General features: G+C 35.0%; 1 protein-coding gene across 5 annotated transcripts in view; it reads right to left on the bottom strand.

Moving 5' to 3' along the window:
* LOC107999813 (puratrophin-1) overlaps positions 1-23301 on the bottom strand; it is a 323391-nt gene that overhangs the window by 122820 nt on the left and 177270 nt on the right. For all 5 annotated transcript variants that reach the window (XM_062073658.1, XM_062073646.1, XM_062073654.1 and 2 more), the window contains one exon: positions 21923-22012. In XM_062073658.1, the coding sequence (XP_061929642.1) occupies positions 21923-22012 (90 nt within the window). The remainder of the gene's footprint in view (positions 1-21922; positions 22013-23301) is intronic.

Below are 23301 nucleotides of genomic sequence, written 5' to 3'. Positions count from 1 at the left end.
AAAATCTTATTGTCTTAATCGTGACCGGGATGTGGGATCGGATGTCAATGGCAACCAAGCTATCGCCGCGGATCGGATCGTTCGATTGACGCACGACCGATGTTGCCTCGCGATCTTGTCGTTGTTCGTCGATTAGACTCGATATACGAGCGATACGATCTCTTTCGTGGCTGGGATACGCTTGGAACTCGAATTCTAATAATTGTTCTAAATTCTGTAATGACTCATTGGATAAATACATTACTTGAATTTATCATTAGGATAAATGTTGCTAGGAGTAATAGAATAAAAAATTATACATGTATATTTTATCAAAATATTTCTTTTATCAGACATATTACTTTTATTTTAAATGATAAATTTTAGATATTAATTTTTAAATGCAATTTAAATGTTATAGATTAACTAATATCCAATTTATTAATTTAATTAATACTATAAAATTCAAACACTAAAATAAATTTTATTAATAAATTTATTATAAATTAATTTTAATTAATTAGTTTATTTTTAAAAATTAAATTTTTATTTTTATTTATCTGAGTTTACAGGGATATTTAAATAATTTTAAAATTTTATGAATGATAGACCCAAATAAATTAAAAATTTTTCGCTTCGAACTTTTGTTTCGATGGTGATTGATATACATATATGGATGTAATTGTTATATATACAAGTACAATACAAATATTTTCTTTCTTAATCGAATAAAATTGCAAGTAGAAAGTGAGTCAAAGATTCAAAATACCTCATCAATTCTAATCAAAACAATCGAATTTTCGAGGTTACAAATATAATTACAACGAATAGAATATTAATACGAAATATTTTTTCCAGCCAAGATGACACAAATAACACATCAGGATTGATACAATTTGCAAAGATGGTAGTAGCCGAGTAAATTCGAGACTGGCCGCGTCGAGTCGATAAATTTCCGAGCGAGCGATTTTTATATCGGGAGAAGAAGGAAATCTGGATCTTTATCTTTTCCGTTTTCGCCGGTGACCGACGACCACGTGTTCGTGACGCGTGCCGTTTGCAACGAGGTACACGACCAACAGCACGGAATCCGCCCGAGGGTGATCGCTCGAGGGCGTTAATGATAATTCATAGTGGCGTAAGTTACACAGGCGATTACACGGCAAAGCGATGATAATACCCGATGCCAGTGGGCAAATTCGTGCACGCTTCGTGAATTCTCCATAACACCGGCAATAATACTTGGCATACAATGCAATTTTATCCATCTATAATGTAATAGAGTTTAAACAAGAGAATATTAAAATTTGTTAACTCGAAGAATATTTCTATTTACCGAATTTAATAATAATAATTGTATATACGCGATATGGAATCTATCATAAAATGCTCAAAAATCGAAATATCGTCGATCGAAGTGAGATTTGTAAAGAGAAATAGAAACAGATGATTTTCTAATATATTTTTCTAATATAACGTACGAGTAAAAATAAGAAAAAAAAATTTTATACAAGTCAATTTTTTCCTATAAGAATCGAAAGAATAGCCGTTCATCTCGCAATCGATGAAATAAAAATCGAGAGTCCTATTTCTCGAGCTCGATAAAAAAGAAGAAAAAAGTTCACTATGAAACGACAGGTATCCTGTAATATATATAATTTAACGATACTCCAGAGCGTTTCCACTTTCTAAAACACTTCCGAACACCATATCCACTAAAACCTTCTTCATTGCTCAAAATCACGAAACCCATCTACCCAACCATTCCCCTATATTCCCACTTACATAAGCTACTCTTATTTCTAAAACACGATCTTTCGATCTTCTATTTTCCCGGAAATGGCGGGGGTCGCCTTTAATCTTCGATTTCCGCGAGGAAGAAAAAATCGTGATCGCGACATCTTCATCTCGCGGCGAAACCACTCGTAGAGGAGCAATTCGAGCGACCGGTCGGGATCGTTGAAAAAAAGATGGCGGTGGCGGGGCGAGCCTTGCATTTCCTTGCTTCGAGAAATCACGCTGGCAACGCGAATTCCCGATATTTACGACGCGATTACCCGTCCCAGTTCTGCCCCCGCTTCCCGATTTTCTATCCAGCCTTCGGCGACCGTTCACGTGTTTCCGTGGAAACGTGTACAGCTTAAACGTCCGGAATTGTTCGTTCGAATGAACGGAGGATATAAGGAAGGAGAAAGTTTGCGGGGGGTTGGCGAGGTTGGGATTCTTCGAGAGATTGGATTTTGGATGGAAAGGCGGGAGTAATTACATCTGAACATTTTTTATATAACGTGAAAAATGTTTGCCAAATGTATAAGTGTAATACAAATTAATCGTACAACACGAATGTTAAATATCCGTTAATTTTCAATAGCACACGAATCGACGTTAACGCGAATAAAAAATAGAATAAGTTCCTATAAAATTGATATTTTCAAACGAGAAAGAGGAAAAGTCACTTTCACTACGAACCAAGCAGATTTTCCAACTCTGCTGAACGTATCCTCGAAATGACTTCATCGTTCGCTTTCGATTCCCACGAAACGCGATAAAATCCCGGTCCGCGCCTCTTCAAAACAATTCTCCGGCCGAGTTCCCCCACCCCACCGCCCGCACGGCACCCGAAGGCCAACGAATTCCACCGCTTTCTACGCGCCGTGTCCCAGGATCGAGTTACAATAATAACCGTTCGACGTCGGGAGGCGCATATATATCCCGGCGTGGCGCGCATTCCGCCTCTACGAATCGTCGCTCGTCCATCATCATCGCATTACCCCCCCTCGATAAAGATTGAACGGGCCGGATACTCGGCTTTTAGCGTAAATCAAGCGTGCTTACGCGCGTCCACTCCAACAGGAATCCGCTCGATCCGCGCTATCCTTTCCGGACGCGGTTAAGTAACGAAGAATTGAACGTAACGAAGAAGAAGAAGAGGATCGCGATGAGGATGATGAGGATGAGGATGATGATGATGATGAAAAAGGAGAAGAGAGACGTAAAAAGCTGGTTTGCCTCGTTTTAAGAAGGATTTACTTTATCTTGTAAAATCATTTGTAAAATTATTCCTAAAAATTATTTATCTTTGAAATGAAGAGAATTATGAAGAAAATCATTATCCCAAAAGTTATCTCATTTTCCTCGAATGATCAATTTTTCCTTTATTATTTTCTCAAATATACATCGACTGAATGTTAATTAAAAATAAAACAGTTTCGCGAATATTCAATAAATTAAGTTGGAATTATTTGAAATAATTATTTCTAAATTATTATTTGCAATAAATTTCGCCCTGCGTGAGAAAGATGAACGGATAGCCGGATGGATACGTCGATACGCGTGCGCCATTAGTTGCTTTTTGGATTTATTGCCGCCCCGTAGATCCCCGATTTCTAATTGCACGCTCACTTATCCCTCTTTGTAACCGCGATTTTCTTCGTCAAATCGATTCCCATCACTATCGCGCATCTTAAAGATCGATTTCTATTAAAATGAAAACGTCGAGAGACGGTGCCGTGAAAAGGGGCTGCAGGGCGTAGCGGAACGTGTAATTCACCGACACCCGGTTGAATTATTGGCGTTGATCGAGCCAGATGCGCGTTGATCGCTAATAGAGGAATATCTAGCGAGGAGAGAGACTTCTTCTTCTTCTTCCTCTCCTCTCTCTTAGTTAGCGATGGAATTAAATACGATGTAGATTCGAATCTTTTAACAGATGAAACGTGGGTTTTTATTACTAGTTAAAATGAATTTAAATATTCAATTAATCAAGACATCGTTCGTATGTTTAAAATGTATAATATAGCAATCGTATAACAAAATTTCAAAAATAATTTTCTCGATAAATTATTTAACCACTTAGTATTTCTAGCTTTTTAACTTAATCTAGAATTTTTTTGTAGTTATCATCTTAAATTAAGAATTCATTCGAAAATTCAAAACCTCCTACCAATACTATTCTTCGATACACATCGAACTTGATCCCATCGCTACTTCCTCCTCTTCGTCTTCGTCGAGCAGAGTCGTGCTCTCGTATCGACCACGGTCTGGATTAATGCCCGGCTAGAGCTAGTCGAGCCGCTAATCGCTTAATTAGTCGCGCCTCGACACGAGAGGATCCAGCGCGCGACTCTGCCCGTTCGACTCGCGCTACTAGCAGGGATTCTTCGGTTTAACGGTAATTTGAATAACCGAGACAGGAAATCGATGCGTTTTCGTGGGGAAAAATGGTTGGCGGGTAAGAATACGACGAAGGTTTAATAAGTTATTTTCTTTCGATGAATTTTCTCTCTTTTCCTTTTCAGATCGTGGATTCTTTGACGAATGGGTTAAGTAACGGTTAAACATATTCTTGTGATACAAAATTAGGTAAGATTGTATCGGGTAAATAAATAAATAAATAAATTTGACAGGTTATTTTATGGACTGATATTATCAAGTTGAAATTGGCTGATCTTTACTTAGAATTGAAGATAGAAATTTTTGTTATTTAAAAATGAAGAAAAATATTCGTATCTTTGTTTCATTGGGAAAATTTGTTTCCTGAAAATCCTTCGTTTTGTTAAATCATCTTTACTCTTTGACGACTCGATTGTTTAAATACGTATCTAATAATTTTAAAACATCTTAGAATAATTTATTCTTCTTAATGCATTTTCCTAACAATAAATATACGTTCGAAAATTTTTTAATTCTTTTCCACCAAGCACCATCATTATCCCAATTCATCTTAATACCCATTCGTCCTCGAAGAACAAACAAACAAAAGAACAAACCGTGCCCGTCTCGATGAAATTTTAATCGGAGATGGACTGAATAAAAGGCAGCCACGAAACTCGCGAAAGAGAAAGGGAAGACTCGTTTCTAATGGAAGAGCCTGCCAGACCTCATCCAAGCACACTGATAAGTAAAATTATCGCGGTACTCGCGCTTAACGTGCGCCGAGTTGACCCTGGGCCGAGTATCGGCCACGACTTGGGATTAACACTCGTTAGCTCGCTCGAGAGCTGCTATAATCGCTTAATTAGTCGCTGAAGGCACCAACACGCTTCTCTCTGCACCTCTCATGGCAAATCGCGACCAAAGTTTCACCACTAATGTTGATACCAACCGCGAGATCTGTAATTATAACCGCATCGGTGCGGACAGGTAGCCGGAATCACGTATCCGACGACTTTGACGAAAGAGTCTTTGAATTTTAAATATTAGTAAATGGAAAAAAAATATCTTCCATATATTATTCTCGCTCCTTCTCGATCTAATTTTGATTTTGGTTTGAGTAAATTTTCTTCTCTTTATGAACTTTAGTTAACGCTAAACTATATATGATTTGCAACTTTGAAACGTGATATAAATATTTTTTTACTCTTCTTTCATTTCTTACTTTATTTGCTTTTGGTCTAAATTTTACGATTAGTTTGATTCTGAGAGTAAACTGACGAAGGATTTCTCCTTTTAGGATATATTCTTGTATGATTGATTTCTTCTGTTCTTATAGTTTTCGGAAGTAACAGCACTTTCACGCGATTGCCTTTAGGCGTCAACTATTTGGAGGTTAGAATCAAAAGAAGTGTAATCATAGATTAGTGGCGAGCGAAGAATTTCTCTCTGGATCTTAATCTAGTTCTATATAATCTAAATATTAGATTATCCCATTGGATTATAGATATAGATTATATTGTATTAATGTTATGTCAATGTAAAATTGATTTATGTAGTTCAAGAAATTTTTTATCGTTTAAACTTTCAGTTGGCAAATCGATTAAATGAATACTAAATTATTGAAATAATTATTTAATCGATAATAATTGTGACTGACTTTGTATTTTTCAAATAATCACTCCAATTTTAATAAAATTTAATAACGATGATAATTTTATTACCTATTTTTATTAATTAACGTAATTTGTGTCTTTTCCCCTTATTTTGATTACATATATATCCTTTCCATACACATTATTTCGACATATTTTTTGTATAATTTTAATTATCCAGAATATTTTTCAAAATATCGTGATTAAATAAAACAATCTCTTAACCAAATAGAATATAACTTTCCTTCGACTCGAAATCGAGAGCTCACAAAAACACGCGTTGATGATCTATTGGCAAACACGTCTGCCAATCCGCAGACCGCTGTTTAACCTCCACGGGTTAAGGCTGTTTCACACCGTGTCAGAAATTTTTCTAATAAAAGAGACGAGTTGAACGATTTCGCGGAAATTGGCAAATCGCGAATCCGATTGGAGGAGAGGCGATTAATAACTGCGGACGAACATCTTATTTGCGGAAAGTCTTTGCTCGCACAAAGGCCAACGCGTGTTCGCTACTTAGGCCAGAATGTTCGCGGTAATACGAAAAAAAAAGGGGAAAAAAGAACGCCTCGACCTCTATTAACCTTCAATCTTTCACCTTTCGACAGACTATCGACTTCTGCGTACCGCTCGTCGATCATGCGCGACGTGCAAAGCACGAACGGCGCCTTGCTGACTCCCTCTCGCTTTTCCGTGTTTCGTACACACGGAAATGAGCCGAGCGATTGGATGGAAATTGCCCTGTAAAGAATTTCATCCTCGAACACGTGATCGTTCCCTCGCGATTTTCGAAGAGGTGAAGCGATTTTTTTTTTGTTTATTTATCAAAACGTTTCTCCAACAACAAGGAAAATGATCGTTACCGATAATATTTTCGTTAAAACTTGAGATACGAGTAAAAGTAGAGGAGTTATTATATTGTAATTGCTTTCGTTTATTTATTTTCAATTAAAAAATTAGGTACATGTAATATAAAATATCTGAAAAACTTTTAAAAGATGTATCCCTGCAGTATTCCTTTTACAATTTATTAACATTTTATCAGAAAAGCAATGCATTAATATTCAATTCAAAGACATTCGTATATAACGTCTAATATCTTTTATCCGAGACTTTTTCAAATTGTACCTAAATTATATAATATTTTCAGTTCTATTAATTTTAATCTCGATTTTTATTTAAGAAAAACTTCGATTGAAATAATCGAATTCTTCCACACGGTGAACGTATTTCAGTCACAGTTCACCAGTGAAAGGGTTAAGGTCCCACGGCCTTCGAGAAACTTTATAAGAGTCTCCACACGCCAACAATGTGTACGCTAGGCGAGAAACAGAAAATCGTAAATAATAGCCAGCGTACACGTTATGCTACCTTCCGCACACGCAAAATCTCGAAGGCTATCACCACGTCTTGATTTTGTCTGTCGTCTGGATTCTTCTTGGTCTTAAATTAGACGAGTTACACTCGTTTATTCGTAGTGCACGATCCAAATATTATATGCTTAAAGATGTTGCGTGTGCTAAAGATAATCTGGAGATTGTATTTATTTGTGTCTTAATAAAAATGAGTAAATAAACACGATCCTAATAATACAGTCAATTATTAATATCGACGTGAAAAATTTCTTATAACAATCGATACCCAAGAATTGTTACAACAAACCACGAGGGAGGGGAGAGGAAAAGCCGAGAGGAGAAGGAGAAAAGATAATATAGAACGGAAGAAACTGGGAAACTCGAGGATATCATTAACCTTGGTATACCTTGGAAGATGAAAACCCGCGGAAAGTAGAGGCTTGCGGAGGAGGCAATTTGCAGAGGAAGGAGTTCGAGATGAAATTGTGGGCGGCAGCCGTTTGAAACATTAGAACTTAGGAAGAAGTAATTTTGTCGGCCTGGATAGCTCAATTGACGAGGTCAATCGTCCGGCAAATGGAGGAGGATTCGAATTTCTTCTTTACAGCTCGATCGGGTGATTCTTTTTCTTCCTAATTTTCTCTCCTGATTCAAATATTTACAAGATTTCCATTCCGTGATTGTTCATTGCATCTTCATTGCACGCTATAACGTTCTAATTAATCTTTCTTACGCGACAACGATATAATAAATTTCGAAAAGGGCGGAGAAATGACTGAATAAAAACTTCCTTGAAAAGAAATGGACTCGTTAACGCGGTCAGACGCACAGATTTTATTCTACAGCTAATTTCAAATTTTCCCCAGCCGTAAGGTCTCGCAGCCATAAGGCGCGATCGCAGTCGCAGCAACAGACACGTTCGATCACACCAGCCCGCTACGTGATTATGGTTATCACCTGGCCGATTGGATCGAGCGCATTAGCCACGCACGAACTCGCCGCGCGCATTCTAGACCACACTGGCGAGCGTGGTTAAGCGGTGTGTACGTAATACTTTCGTACGAGATCGAGATGAAGATTTCTGAGAAAGTTTTCCGCGTCCAGCGGCTTGGACCCGTGCGAACTCTCTTCCATCTTCCCGACTCGCTGCTTCCCGGCTATGGTTACGTACATTTTACAACAAATAACGCAACGTGACTCGTTTTAAAAAAAATATGGCTTGTTGAATTAAAAATTTGAAAAACGACCCGAGATTGGAATCTTTTTCTTTACGATTGAAATACGTTTTCAACATTTTCGTCGCACATAAATAATTGTTAAAGCACCAAAATGCAATTATTACTAAAATCGTTTCCTCTTTTGTAAAAATTTGTACAAAGCAATGTAACTAATCGAATATCTTCTTTCGATTATTTCGACGCTTTATCAAAAAAAAAAGAAGCATGGACGATCAAAGGAGCGAAGACCCTCCGTTTCCTCGAGAAGGTTTTTCGACGACGTTCCTATCGATGTAGCCCCCGTGGCGAGTCCCACGCCCGCGCCTCGTTATTTACGAGTAGAAACGTAGGGTCGAGGGCGGACCGGCCTGTCCGACGCAGAATAGGATCGAGCTACTAATTGGTGAGCGAATTTTAATCGAGGAACGCGCGCCATTCTCGAGAATGCAATAGGAGGATTCTGTTATGGGAAAGCGTCGTGTTCTACATTTAAGGTAGCAAGTATAAAGATTTCCGCTCGTGATAGGGCTTTTTGTTTCTTGCGAATACGTTCTTATTTCGATTCGTAATTTTATCGTTGTTTTTTGGTCAAAGCATTTTTGCAAATGTCTTAAAAAATATTCAATTGTATTTAATTTTATTGTTTGATTGCAGGAAATTTAATACAGATTTTTTTATCACTCTCGAGTTATTTGAAATAAAATTTTTTGTCTTATAATAATGAATTATATTTCTGGTATTTATGGTATTCGAGTAATCGATATGTTCAATTTCTTCTTTGAATTTATAAAAAGATTCGATTAATTTTCATTAATTCATTTGTTATAAATAAAAATTGTCGAATATTAAAATATTAAAATTCAAAAATTTTCATTTTAATCGCTTCAGAAATTATATCACGAATCATTTTAAGAGCGTCTCAAATAGCTGATCATTCTATTGAGATTCGTATTTACATTTTAAAATATAAAAATAAATTTATTATCGTTTTACGATACATTCTTTATATAATATTAATAATTACAAAAGAGAAAACGATGAAATAAGTACTTTTCTTCACAAAACTCAAACTACATCTTATACAGTATAAGAAAGTGTCTAAATACTTTTAAACAAAAAATAATGTACAAATAATGAATCAAAAAATTTATATTTGTTCCATGATTCAATCTTATGTTATCACAATAAAAAGAAGAAGAAAAACTTTATAACTATTACAACCTGTCTATTCCCATTATTAATGAAATCTAGTAACCTCTTTTCAATTATTTACACTTTCCCTTTCGCGTGAAATGTATACTTCAATCCCACATGAAAACCAAAATGGAAAAAAAAAAAAATATTTGACAAAGTAGAAAAGTTCGAATATTTTCAATCTTCTTGGAACACCACAACCAGACGGATGGTCGTTCATTTTTCACCCGCCGCGGTTTTTCGAGGAAACGAGATCGGCGTTTCGAGGAACTGCTCGTTCCAGAAGCGGAGATCAGTGATAAGGGGAGCCGATAACGGGTCTTGGGCGGGTGGGCGTACATTGCGCTCGCAGCAGCGATCGAATGTATCTCTTCTCCAGTTATATTGATCGTCGATCGAGAGTTGTTCGATATTTCCAACGATTTACCGGAGTAGAAAGAAAATGATAGAGGAGGGCGTTGCTGAAAGCATTCCATTGAAGGAAGATCGATGAAAAATGCAGGGAGCGAAGGGAGGAAGTTAAAAAAGAAAATGGCGAAGTCAATCTCGAGGAATATTGAAAATTGTAATAAAACGTGGCACTCGTATCGATAAATTCTTCTATTATCATTTAATGGTATTTTAATAAGACTCGTTTTAAATATACGATGTATTATCACGATTCGTATGTGACGAAAAAAGAAGAAAGTGAATATCGTAAAAATATTCTTTAAAAAAATCGAATCAATAATCTTTTTCAATTATTTCTACTTCTTACACTTACATATAATAAAATAATAAAAAAGAAGAAAAGAATTACAAACATTTTTTGAATAACAATTTTTTTTCATTTTTTATGAATCATTACAAAATGATACAAAAAATTACGTACGTCTTTTATTTATTAAGAACATTGTTTATTAATTTTTACGAAATTTTATTGTATTCAAAAAGACGATTATATTAAATTGTACTTTTATTCTGTTTATTTTTCTCGTATTGTTACTTTTCGCGATAACGAAAGAAAATTAAAAAAATTAAAAATTTGAATGAAATAAAGAAATTCCATCCGATGATTAACAATAAATATTCGTGTCATCGTCTCACATATATATCTCGATACGTTTCCAATCTGTTTTATCAACTGCGATTTCTCTTCCCTATCTTAACCATCTTAACGTTAAGAGAAAATTATTCATCTAACATAATCGCGTAACAAAATCAATATATCGATTCCATTCGTCCTAATCTTTGCGCTTATTTGAACATCACCCCTACAACCATCCTATCTTACATTGACCGGATACTCCAGACACGAATATTTAATACGCAGTTCATCCGTAGAAGCAAAGCATCCAAACGGATGCTTTTAAAACCGAGCCCGGCGCGGTTTCAACGATGCACAAAGCGCAAAAACAGAAGGAAACGAGTTTCAACGATTGGGATCGAATCGATATATCAATATATACCACAGTGCCATCCGCTGAATAATTATCGGCCGGTCGGATCTTCGAGTAGCGACAACTCGCGAGGCTCGATCGCCTTCGCAATGACTTATTCGCGGCGTTAATTGCGCCGATAAGCATGCGCAACGAGCGCACACCAATTCGAATGGGCATCGCGCTCCCCATTCCATTGCGCATGCTCGTACGTACTTTTCTTCTTCGGTCTATTCGGCCTCGATGTCTCGACAACGAGACGATTTCAAAGAGGTCGTAAATTATTCGTTTTATGAAGAAATGTTTCGTACGAAAGTTGCTTGGAAGAAGATGTAGTATTTTTATTAATTTTTTTTTTTTTCGTATTCAGGTAAGACCTCACAAATTATTCGAAATAGTTACAACACGTTGTACATTAAGTTTAGGTAAGTTCTAAAATTCTAAAATATAGAAATATAACGAAAGAAATTTATTATGTATTATTTTTTCATTATTGCAATTTCGTTGTTATTGCTAATTTATAGAATCAAACTAAAAGAAGATTGTCCAAATATTATTTTCTTATTCTGAATTAATAAAATAATAATCTTCGACATAATGTAATCAAAATTCAAAATTCAGATAGCTACCAGAAGTAAGTAACAATACCCCTATTGGATAACTTGGAACGTTTTGCAATTACAATCAGTTTCATATTCGCAATATATAACATTCTACTAAAAAAGGAGAATCAAAGGGCCATTAATATCGAGTTTCCGAGTAATAATTTTCTTGCTCCCGTTCAATTGCAATAAATAGAAATTGATACAAAAACGATAAGCCGACGACAGTACAATTACGATTCTACAAAAATAAGAAAATATAACACTTTCTAAGAATATTTAATCGCTATTCAAAATAACGATCTTGACTACATATTTCAATCGAAGTCAGAATTTTCATTTTACTTTATAAAACTTCATTAAACTTTATTCCAACCCCTCCAACCTTGCCACAAATAAATCGTCAACGAAATCCCCTCTGTCGTGGCCCATACGTGTAGCGGCAACAAACGTGGAATAAAATAAATCGGTAACGCGTTAGCGGGTAGAAAGAAGAGAGAAAATTTATTTATACCATCGTTTCAACCGTGTCACGCCCGATTCCCGCGCTTCCGATCCCGCTTTACTGTGTCTCCTCCCAATTTATTAACCCGACATGAATCGTCGGTGGATGCTAATTGCGCAGGATACCAAAGCCGCTGCGGGTAAGCAGTAAAAGCAAACGCAGCGTGTCTTGCCGAGACGCACGTAGCAATTACGTCGAGCGGATTATTCGTCGCCGAGCGGATCGTAAACATCCACCGCGGAAACCGATTCTCGGCCGGCGAAGAATGAAAAAATTAATCCGAGGCTTTACGATCGCGTGGCTGATCGCTAGCCTGGGATATACTTACGTACAGTATCGATCGAAAGTTTGGAATCGGAAGGGGAAGAAGGAATCGGATTCTATCGATTCTTTCGTAAATTCAATCGAAGGGGGTGTGTTCCAGCCCCCATTTTCTCCCCCGTCCGCGCGGTCGCGGGATTAACGGGGGAATTTATCGCGATACGCGATAATCGCCAACTTTTGGCCGGTGGTGTATGCTGAAAAATGATTAAGATGTAGGCAATGTTTTAACTCGATTCGATTGTTTCGAATTTTATAGTATATGGTTTTTAGATGATGGAGATTTTCGATGGTACGTAGAAATTATTCAACGGTTGAGAATTTTGTAAGACTAGAGTGAACAGAGTTTTGATTATTTTCATTATTTTATTTGTTGAAATTAAACGGTTTGAATTAATTGAGTTGATTCAATCGTTCTTTCGGTCCTTTTCCTATTTAAAAATTCAAAATCCGATTAAGATCGAACGTAATTCTTTTTTTATTAGGTGGATATAAATCAGTAATTATAAATATCAAAAGTGTGCATTTGTATGTTTGTACAATTTTATAAGTATTGTATATTTTAATAGTTGGAGATACACCGTATATTTCTCAGAACACTTGTGATCATAAAGACAAACGTTCCATCAGCTGATTGCGAATGTTTACGACTACGGTCGCCGACCCAAGACCGGTTATTCATTTCTTGCTATCCTTCGAGTATACGTATATTTGAAGAAATCAATTCTACGAATTAACGTATTCACACAACGTATTCAAAAAGTCAATATTTAAAAGTCCCTTATCGTCATCACCGCGAGAGTCAAAAACCTGTGAGAAATGGCCAAAGTGCGAAAACCAAGTTACAGACTTGAATTCTGTAGGCAAACAGGACGTTCAAATGTTCAAATATCACGAATCAAACAGTAAAAAATATTACAATCTATATCTATACGACATAAATTATTTGTCAAACTTTTTGTAATTGCCAAACTTTCCTTTCATCTTAAATAAGCAAAAATAAAATTTAAAAAAATTCTTCCATCAAAAAACCGTGCCACGAATATTCCCCGTAAAGATATCTTCGATACAGAGCTTGTCTCATTAACTTCAAGCCTGACGATTTCATCTTTCATCCTGTCGATTAGAGAGATCGACCGTCAATAAGTTCCGTAACGAGGCGATAATCGCGATCGTCCGATTAATAGAATCCCCCGATCGATTGATAATTTCGCCGGATTGATTAATTCACCGGATTATTCTCGTAACAAAACACCGCAATCTCGATCGGATTGATCGAATCGATCGCGCCACTGATTGATCAGATAACAATTTCTCGGCCGCTTACAGGGGGCTTATAGTTTGACGCCTCTAAATACCTCCTCGCGAGCCGTGAATGCAATTATTGAATGAAAGGTGTGCGCGCCAAACTCGATCGATTATCGTTCCGCTCGTTACCTCGAATTTCCGAAAGATTAAAATTTATTATTTTTAAAAGTAATTACTTTATTCGAAACAAAATCATCTCGAACTGCTTATAATATTCGATAAACGAATCTCTTTTTTCCACCCCTCGTAGAGGAATAATTATATTATAAAAATAACGAGAGAATATATTTGTACAGAAAATATATTCGAAACATAAAAGCAATTCCATCGATACAGAGTGTCTACGTGACAGTAAAATGCTCGCTTTCACGTTACGTTTCCCATAGAGTATAGTATCCGCAATTAACGTGCCGTGGAAAATTCGCGCGACGATAATGGCGATGCACGTACATGTGTATATATAAGGGGCGAGGCGCATCGACCGACGAGAAATTATCGATCCTCGGCGAAACGTCAGCCGGGCGGCATGAGATCTGGGTCGTATCCTGAATTCTGGCTGCGTGCACGATATACGAGCGGTTTGCTCCAGAACGTAATTGCTCACGTAGCCGGAGCGTGCGCCATCTAAAACGACGCCCGAACCCGTGTGATTATCGAGTATCGAAAATTACACTGTTCCTTTTTCACCCGTATATTTACCGGTTTTAATCGCACGCCTATTATTCCGCGATCGGGCTTCTCTTCCTTTTTCGTTTCGTTTCGTTTCGTTTCGTTTCCAGGCGTAAGTGTGACAGGGCGATGCCTTCGAGTTTATCGGTAAAAAAAAACTTCGTTTATTAAGGAACGATTTTTCCTTTTTTATTTTTCATTGATTTCAATTATACTTTTAAATTATAGCTTTTCGGCGTGGCAGATTGGAACGGCAAATTATATCTTTGTTCTTTGTAAGGTTATGGTTAGGATCCTGGTGTTTGTATTAAGAGGAAAGGAGAAATTAAAAGTTTTATTTCTTTTTTGCAATATTTTCAAAAATCTAGAAAGTTTCATAATAATCTCTCTTTCATTGTTTAGTAGATTTAGATTTTGAAGCTGTTAATTGAAAGATTTTCTTTGAAGGATTGAGGATTAATTTGAACTTTACTCGAATCGTTTTTTTAAAAAGAATTCACTCTTTTTCTCATACAGTTAAATATTCGCAAAGAAGTTTATATACATTTACGAAGTGGACTTGAGGACGACCATAAAGTGAACAGTAACGAGCCGCGACTAATAACAAGCAGTCCGTGAAATGGTATTTAATTATGGCTATCCACAGTCAGCACAGTGAACAAAGTACCGCAAACCGTGCATAGATAATTAGTCTAAGCCTGCTCGTTGCGCAACGTGTCTTCTTTACGCACAATGGACGCACGAGTGATTCTCTGAATCAGATAAATTAAATTCGATCGACAAATTTTTCGTCATTTCCTATGTTCACCCACGCTCGATCAAAAGAGACCAAGGATGCCTTTCAAGGCGATTTATTATGGTCAACATTGTGAAGCGAAATGTTCCATTGAATAATTAATAATAATTATGTAATTATTAAGTGCATTTGTAATTCTCTTATATCTTTATTTTACATTTTCAATTTTTTGTATTATTATTTTCAATATTTTTGAGAATGATATAAAATTCGGTAATTTAATATTCTGTCTTTATTATTAGCATTGTAGTATATTGTTAAATTCTTAAAAGTTTATATTTTTAGATAATAAAATTTTGTCGTTGCTCCAAATTGCGAATACTGAATTTTTTACGAAGTTTGGATTTAATATCGATAATACTCTATTTTCTCCCATTTTATTTCTTCTATTCCAAGCTCTTTGAAAAAATTCAGGTAAATCTTATTATTCAATGACAACTACTCAAAAGTGAAATATTATATCTAAAGGGGCCTGAAAAATATATCCATTGAATAATTAATAATAATTATGTAATTATTAATTGCATTTGTAATTCTCTTATATCTTTATTTTACATTTTCAATTTTTTGTATTATTATTTTCAATATTTTTGAGAATGCTATAAAATGATAAAATTCGGTAATTTGATATTCTGTCTTTATTATTAGCATTGTAGTATATTGTTAAATTCTTAAAAGTTTATATTTTTAGATAATAAAATTTTGTCGTTGCTCCAAATAGTGAATTACGAAGTTTGGATTTAATATCGATAATACTCTATTTTCTCCCATTTTATTTCTTCTATTCCAAGCTCTTTGAAAAAATTCAGATAAATCTTCTTATTCAATGACAACTACTCAAAAGTGAAATATTATATCTAAAGAGGCCTGAAAAATATATAAATATTTCAACATCATATTTCCTGCATAAAAAACAATAATTTCACTGTCTATCGAAATTCAAAGTAACGATGGCGGAAGCCTATTCTTCGAAAAAAGATAGGATCAGGTGCCGCTCTAGTAACTTGAATTAAGGTTCTCTGCGTCATCTAATTCATGCTCGAGCACACGAGCGCGTTATTTAACGGAAGAAGCTTGCACGTGAAAGCGATCCGCTCTTCACGCTCGCTCATTCGACAATAAAGATGTTTGCGGAGCCGTTGACCTGACGACTTCCGATAAACTCCCTGCTCTGCACGATATCCCATCGTTATTCGAAAAGTTCATATAGTATAATCGATACAGGCCCGCAATTCATACACTTCCTTCGATAATGAACTGGTGAAAATGAGCTTGATAATTATCTCTTCCATTAATTAACATCTTCGAGATTATTAATTGCCTAATGCGTGTATTGGAAGATTGAATTGAAAGTTTCACCATCTTTGGGGATAGTTTATCTTTTTTCTTTTTTTTATATTCAAAAGATATAGTAGCAGAACTATTAGTTAGTAACGTAGATATTCATAAAGAATTCTAGTTTTTGTTAGATATGCATCATAATGCAGATAATTCAGAATAAATTGTTTGCGAGACAATTCCAGAGATATTTTTCTAAGTGTAACAATCTCGATTTTCTAATTTTTTAAAGAGAATTAAGCAAGAGTTTGAGCATTTTACACAAAAATATGACAATATCTAAAGCAAAGTCCAAACAAATTTGGTCTAAAATATTTACTGATTTTGGATAACGTTCTAATTATTAAATTATTACTCTATTTAGAGATATTAGATATATCTTGAAAATAGTTATTCGTGAATCAACGTAGAAAATAATATGTTGAAGTTTAGACTTCATTTATGATGTACATAGATTACAAGCATGTAATAAGATCTCATAAGAACGCTTCTTTGGTCTTCAAATATTCGTTCTGATTTCTATCGACGAAATGCACAGACTTTCGTTCAAATCAAATTGATTTGTTAAATTTCATCGAGTTTCCCCTGATTAATCAAGAGACGTTGAAAATTTCGTTACTGGAGAAATCTGTGATATCTTTCGTTTGTTGAAAGAGGGTGCAGAGAGATGTGGAGATAAGAATATCGGTGAAGTTGAAATTACTTTACCACTCACTTTTTGTTTCTATTATCTCGTTACATTCGTTTCGAATTCTGATATTTTCTACTCGATTCGACGTTAATAAAATTCATGATAATTTTTAATTATTATTTATATACTTCATTTTTGCAATACTTTTCACCAACGTAATGGAAAACATGATTTCAAATGAAACAATGAAGGTAAAAAGTTAAATTTTTTAACTCAATAAATAACATATATCAACTTTTGTATTTGTTTAGTTTCTAGAATTTTTCAAAAACATCTTACGTGTATTCTTAAGAACATCGTATTAATACCTTGTGCATTCCAATAACAAATTCAATCTAAATAATTATTCGAAATATCAAGGGATGAGTATCCTGAAAATTTAGAATAATACGAGAATAAAACTTCAATCTATCGAATTTTTATTTCTCACGAATCCCTGGCTACTTCCTCTTTCTATTCAACGAACGTCTTTTGGATGACTGCGCGGATTTAAACGCGCTAATCGGCGACAAAGCGATTGCTTCGTCAACTATGAGATTACAGATTAAGAGACTTTTTCTATTCCTCTTTTTCCTTTAAGACGTAACGTAAAGATATTGATCACTTTTGTATAATATAAATTATAAAATTACCAGAGATCCTCTTTTCATAATTTTTAAATTATATTTCCTCATAATTATGCTTACTACAATGCGTTATGATAAAATGTATATTTTCAGGAGCTCGTTTAATTCAATGGTAAAAAAGTAATTCTACGAGTCAATTAAAAAGATCAATTCGATTAATTTAAACAATGCTATGTAACAACAATATTTTTACTTGTTTCACAGTGGTATTAGATTCAAGTACATCTTTTTTTTCAAAAATAAACAAGAATATGGATATTCTTAGCTCTTAACTGCGTCTAACGATTGGATGTAATAATAGTCCGGTGAGGCATATAATGGGATAATGAAGAGAAAAATTACACGTAATTTTTACATGAGAAAGAGGAAATGCGCGAATCCTATCCTATGGAATGACAAATAAGTCGTGCGAAATCTTTACATGAAGGAAATGTTTGCATTTAATTAAGAAGACTGCCGGAAGAATGTACAGAAATGGCAATTAGGATATTTACTTGCAAGCATCCAATAATTAAACACAATATAAACTTGTTAAATTATACCATTATGTAGTAATAAGAAATAAAAGCGTATTTTCACAGAGATGTTTAAAAATAAATAACACGCAATTTACCGACAAGTATTTCGAAATACCGTAATGAATTTTAAAAAAATAATATATTTCAATTTAAGAAAATTCAAACCGAGAAACTTGGATTTGGAATCCAAAATTCATGCGTAGTAATTATTATTTGAAGAGACGAGAAATTTAAAATTTAAAATCCATCCGTTTCCAATTTTTGATTTCTAAATTCACCAGTCCAAGCTTTATGATTTTAAAACACATAGATAGATCTAAATTTAAAGTTCACGATAAGAGAAGTGTTAGTGTCGAAAAAGAAAATAAAAAAAATTCATAAATTCAAATTCGAAATATTCATATTCAAAATTTCACAATTAATAATTATTTTTCAAAAATATTGCCATTCTAAAAATACTTATTGTTACATTTAACGTAACATGTACAACTCTTTCGTCGTCAAAAGATAATTCAGATGCATCGTGAAACAGAAAGTGCGTAAAGAATATCCAATTAGATATAAAACGCATAGTACTCCTTTTCCTTTCACCCATCCGCGGATTTTAGGGGCATATTATCCTTCGCTTTCTACGCTGACGGCGACAACGTAATCGTTCCTCCGTTTTCAAAAATTTTACCATGCGGTTGGGAACAGCTCCCCCGTTTTTTACCGCGCCATTCCCGGATTAATAACACTGTAAAAAAGAGAATACGAGCGGTGGAAGATTACCGGTCTACGATCAGAAAACAAACCTGTAAGCCGTTCGAACCGATGAAGAAAAACTCGCTTCGTGTAAAACACCGTTGTAACACCGTTAAATAATGAAAAGTTCTTTTGCAAACGGACGGGCCTTCGAGTGAGTTTTTTCCTTTTTTCTTTTTTTTTTTTCCTGAACAAGCACGAAGGAGCACGCGACTCATCTTCAAAGGCGACACAGAAATCGTTTCACCAGCGTTTTCGTTTAAAATTGAATTCCGGGCGAGCACCTCTTTGTCCGCTCTTCTCTCGAGACGACGAGTGTCCCGTTTTCGTTTTGTTTGCTGTTTAACGTGCGCGTCGACGATGGAACAACCGAGGGAACGAGGAGGACACAATCAGCTATGAGTTTCGCGAACGAGAAACAGGAAGTGCTTGTAAATAGAGAAAATGGAGGGGGGGAAGAAAGAAAAATAGCGGAGAAAATATTTACAAAGAGAAAGCGGATGCTCGAGTGGAAAGAGAAAGAGGAAAAAGAAGGAAGCGTTGTAGCGTTGATATTAAATTGCTGGCGCAAGTTCCGCTGCGATAATAGTTTGTTCTTTGCAGATTCGTTCGCACGAAGCCGATTCGAACGAGAAAAATTAATTAAATGTGACGATGTCGATGTTCGTATATTGTTTGTTATATATATCGTTTAAAAAAGTTTGGAAACACATATTTTTGCACGAAATAATTACAAAATAATTAAAATTCATAATGACGATCACTTTAAAAGAAAAGAAAATTAATAGATAGAAATAAAAGAAAATTATTTGAAAGAATCAAAAAAATTTTTTTTTATCATTCAGTAAACTTTGGTTGTAATAAATAAATTTTTGAATATTTTTGAAAAATCTATTATTATTATTTTTTAAATATTACTATATACATAATCTTGCATTGTTTAAATTTATGAAAAATGATTCTTATTTATTGTCAATTCATAATATTATTGTTTACGTTACAAACAGAGAAGAAATAACACGAGAATCTGTTTACACGAACGAGGCGTGGCGTAATTTATGCAAGGATCCAAAGATTTTCAACAAGGAAGATTTTCAACGAGTGTGGAGAGATTCGATCCTCCAAAGTTTTAATAAAGATCACGAGAAAGTACGGTTAGGATGTTTTCTTTTCGAATTAGTCGCATTAGTGGTTCAATTCCTGTGATTCCTCCTCTTTAGAAACGTTCCACGAGGAGGATGGTGGAAAGTGGAGACGGTGGAATGCGAGAAAATTATACGTTCCAAAAGGGGAAGGTAATGGATGCGCACATGTGAAACATTGGTTGGAAATTGTTGCACGAATGGAAAGCTACGATAACGAAACTAGTCGAGAAGTGATTTTTACACGAATAAATTATTTTTCGGTATTATTTCACAATTTCTATTTCGAAAATTAAAAACTGTATTTTATCTTGCCACGTGTCTAACTTGTTCGATATATTTTTTAAAATTGTTATTAGTTGACCAAAAATAAAATAATTCATTTATATATATATATAGTTATTATTTTTTGGTTTTATCAATATAATTGGAAATATTACACTCGCATTATATAATAATTGTTAAGTAACAAAGATCGATAATTTAAAAATACGATGTTACGAATTTATGATTACTACCGATTATTACGAATAACTGGGATAGCTCTGACTTTCAGATACAAAATTACGTAATAAATTATTTAAATTAAATTATACAGAATAAAACATGAAAACTCCGTCTTCAAACATACCCTTTCTCCCCCACCAATCAAATTACCATCATAAATTAAAACTCTCTCAACAAGAATCTCTCAGAAAGAATAAAACACTCAACACACCCTTCCATCCTTTACCCTTTTAAAAACCCTTCATCTCGAAAAGACCATCTTTTCCTCGTGCGAACAACCCAAGATCCCATCCTAAGTGTACATCAACTTCCTCTCTCTCGACCCACGTATCTCATCTTCCTCGTAATGCTTTTTCTCGAAAAAAAAAAAAAGAAACCCTTGCACCGATTTTATCCCATGCTCGAGATAATCGTTAACTAACGCGAGAATACAGTTAGACATCCGTGAGAGCCTGGAGAAAAGGACAAACAGGATATAGAGGAAGGAACGTATAAAGAGGGGGAAAGGACCATGGAACAATAAAGAGAAGCCTTTTAAACCACGTAAATAGACGCAAGGACGAAGAGGTGTGTGAACTGCGCTTTAGGAGGCAGTGGGTGTGTCCTGGCTTCTGCATATTCCTTTGTGAGATAAGACGATCGATAATGTGATATTGTTATCGATAAGTAACGATAATATCGGTATGTTACCGATATCATTCGATATATCGATAATATCTTTGAGATATCGATAACTGATAAAAGTAACTAGAGTTTCTATTTTTCCTTCGTTGTTGAAGATATCGTTAAAATATTTTAATAACGCGAATAGAAACAGTTTAGGTAAATAATATTTTTACTTTAATAATAACTTTAAATTAAAAAAAGAAAATAGGAACTCAACTCCTCTTCTATCCATCAACGATATCTTAATTATATCATCGATGTATCGAAAATATCATCGAAGTATTGATAAATCACAAAACGATTTGACAGCGTTTACAGATAGAGATTTGAATGTCGGTGGTTTAGTTATTAGATTGTACAATTTCTTCTACAAGTTCAAAAATTACGATCATTCGCAATTTTCAATATTTTTCTAAAATTTTTATCAAGTTTATTATGCTTAAAATCTTTAAAAAAAAAAAATTAGAAATTAAAAAGTTTCAACGAATACATCGAAAACGTAAAATTTATCAGACTTACCAGGAAGCGTGAGGCCACACGTGAGAACATGTTCCGGTATGTCGTGAATGGTCCTGGGCGCTACCACATCGTCCACTCTCTTTTTCGTTCCTGAAACAGGAGACAACAGGGATCTCGTTACTCCCGCATCCTTTACGAATCCGATCTCACGAGCCTCGCGTTTGTATCTCAATCGACGAACGGAATCATATACCAGCAGATTTCGGTAATCTGATATAATGCCAGTACACAAGAGGGTTTGCGTAAAGTGTCCCTTCGTGAGAGTTGCACAAATATGACCGCGATCCACCCGTGAAAGGATATCGGATAACTTTCCCAACCCCGTTTCAAAAATCGAAGGAAGTGTTTCACTCATACCGCTGCTCCCAATGCCAACTGACCTATCGCAAAACTCGTGTATTCGAACTCGATTGATTGGCTTCATGCGTATATATATGCATATTGTGCTCTCTGTTGGTAAAAATCATATAAATTCTAAAATCTTTTCTTGAGATTAAGTTAGGCTAATTATTCTTATTCCACGTTTCAATAATAAAGTTTTGTTCTTGAAGTGTGCGTTCTTTTTTCACATAATTTCTGTAAATTTAACGTATTTTATATTTTATAAATTATATATATTATTATAATTATTGTAGGAATTATTAAATTTCTTTCTTCGGTTAAATTTTTCTATTAAATTTACAACCAAGTAAAAAAGTAAGTTAAATTTATAATAACTTCTTCAGACTCAATTAAACTTTCTTAAACTCCATCTATTACAAACTTTTTCATTTCCGCAACGAATCTTGACAAACAGAAATCACATCAAATATACCGACGAATTCATTGTCTTCTAAGGAAATTACGTTTATCGTGTTATTTTATTACAGTATGTTATTTTAACGATTATTTTTCAAACGCCATCATAATTTTAATAACGTTCAAGCCTGTTGCACCACAAACTCGATTATAATTTGATTTATAGTTCATTCTAACCTCACCTCTTAACTCCAGATGTTTTATCGTCGAAGAATCGAAATAGCCGAGGAATCGAAACGATCGAAGGTGAACGTCGTGATGCACGCAACTTTTCGTAAGATTCACTAATCATTCCATCGAGATGCATTTTCTATATACGCGACGTGGACAAATTAATTGCATGCAATTAAGACGGCCGTGGCGCGGCCACGGTTTATGGTTTATTGTGGCTGGTTTCACGGCTAAACACCGAGGCGGAAAAATCCCCTAGGAAAGTACCGCTACACGGCGCAGCCGCGCGGCGAGATTCGAATCGCGGAATAGGAACACGCGCCGAACGAAACGAACATCATGCACGTGATTTAAGGATGTTGGAATTGTTTATGGACCGGCGAATTGCTATTGAATTTCGATCCTGGTAT

The sequence above is a fragment of the Apis cerana genome, linkage group LG1 (genome assembly GCF_029169275.1).
Source record: "Apis cerana isolate GH-2021 linkage group LG1, AcerK_1.0, whole genome shotgun sequence".
Classification (NCBI taxonomy): domain Eukaryota; kingdom Metazoa; phylum Arthropoda; class Insecta; order Hymenoptera; family Apidae; genus Apis; species Apis cerana.
The sequence above is the reverse complement of the archived record's forward strand: the minus strand, read 5'-3'. Positions and strand labels throughout refer to the sequence as shown.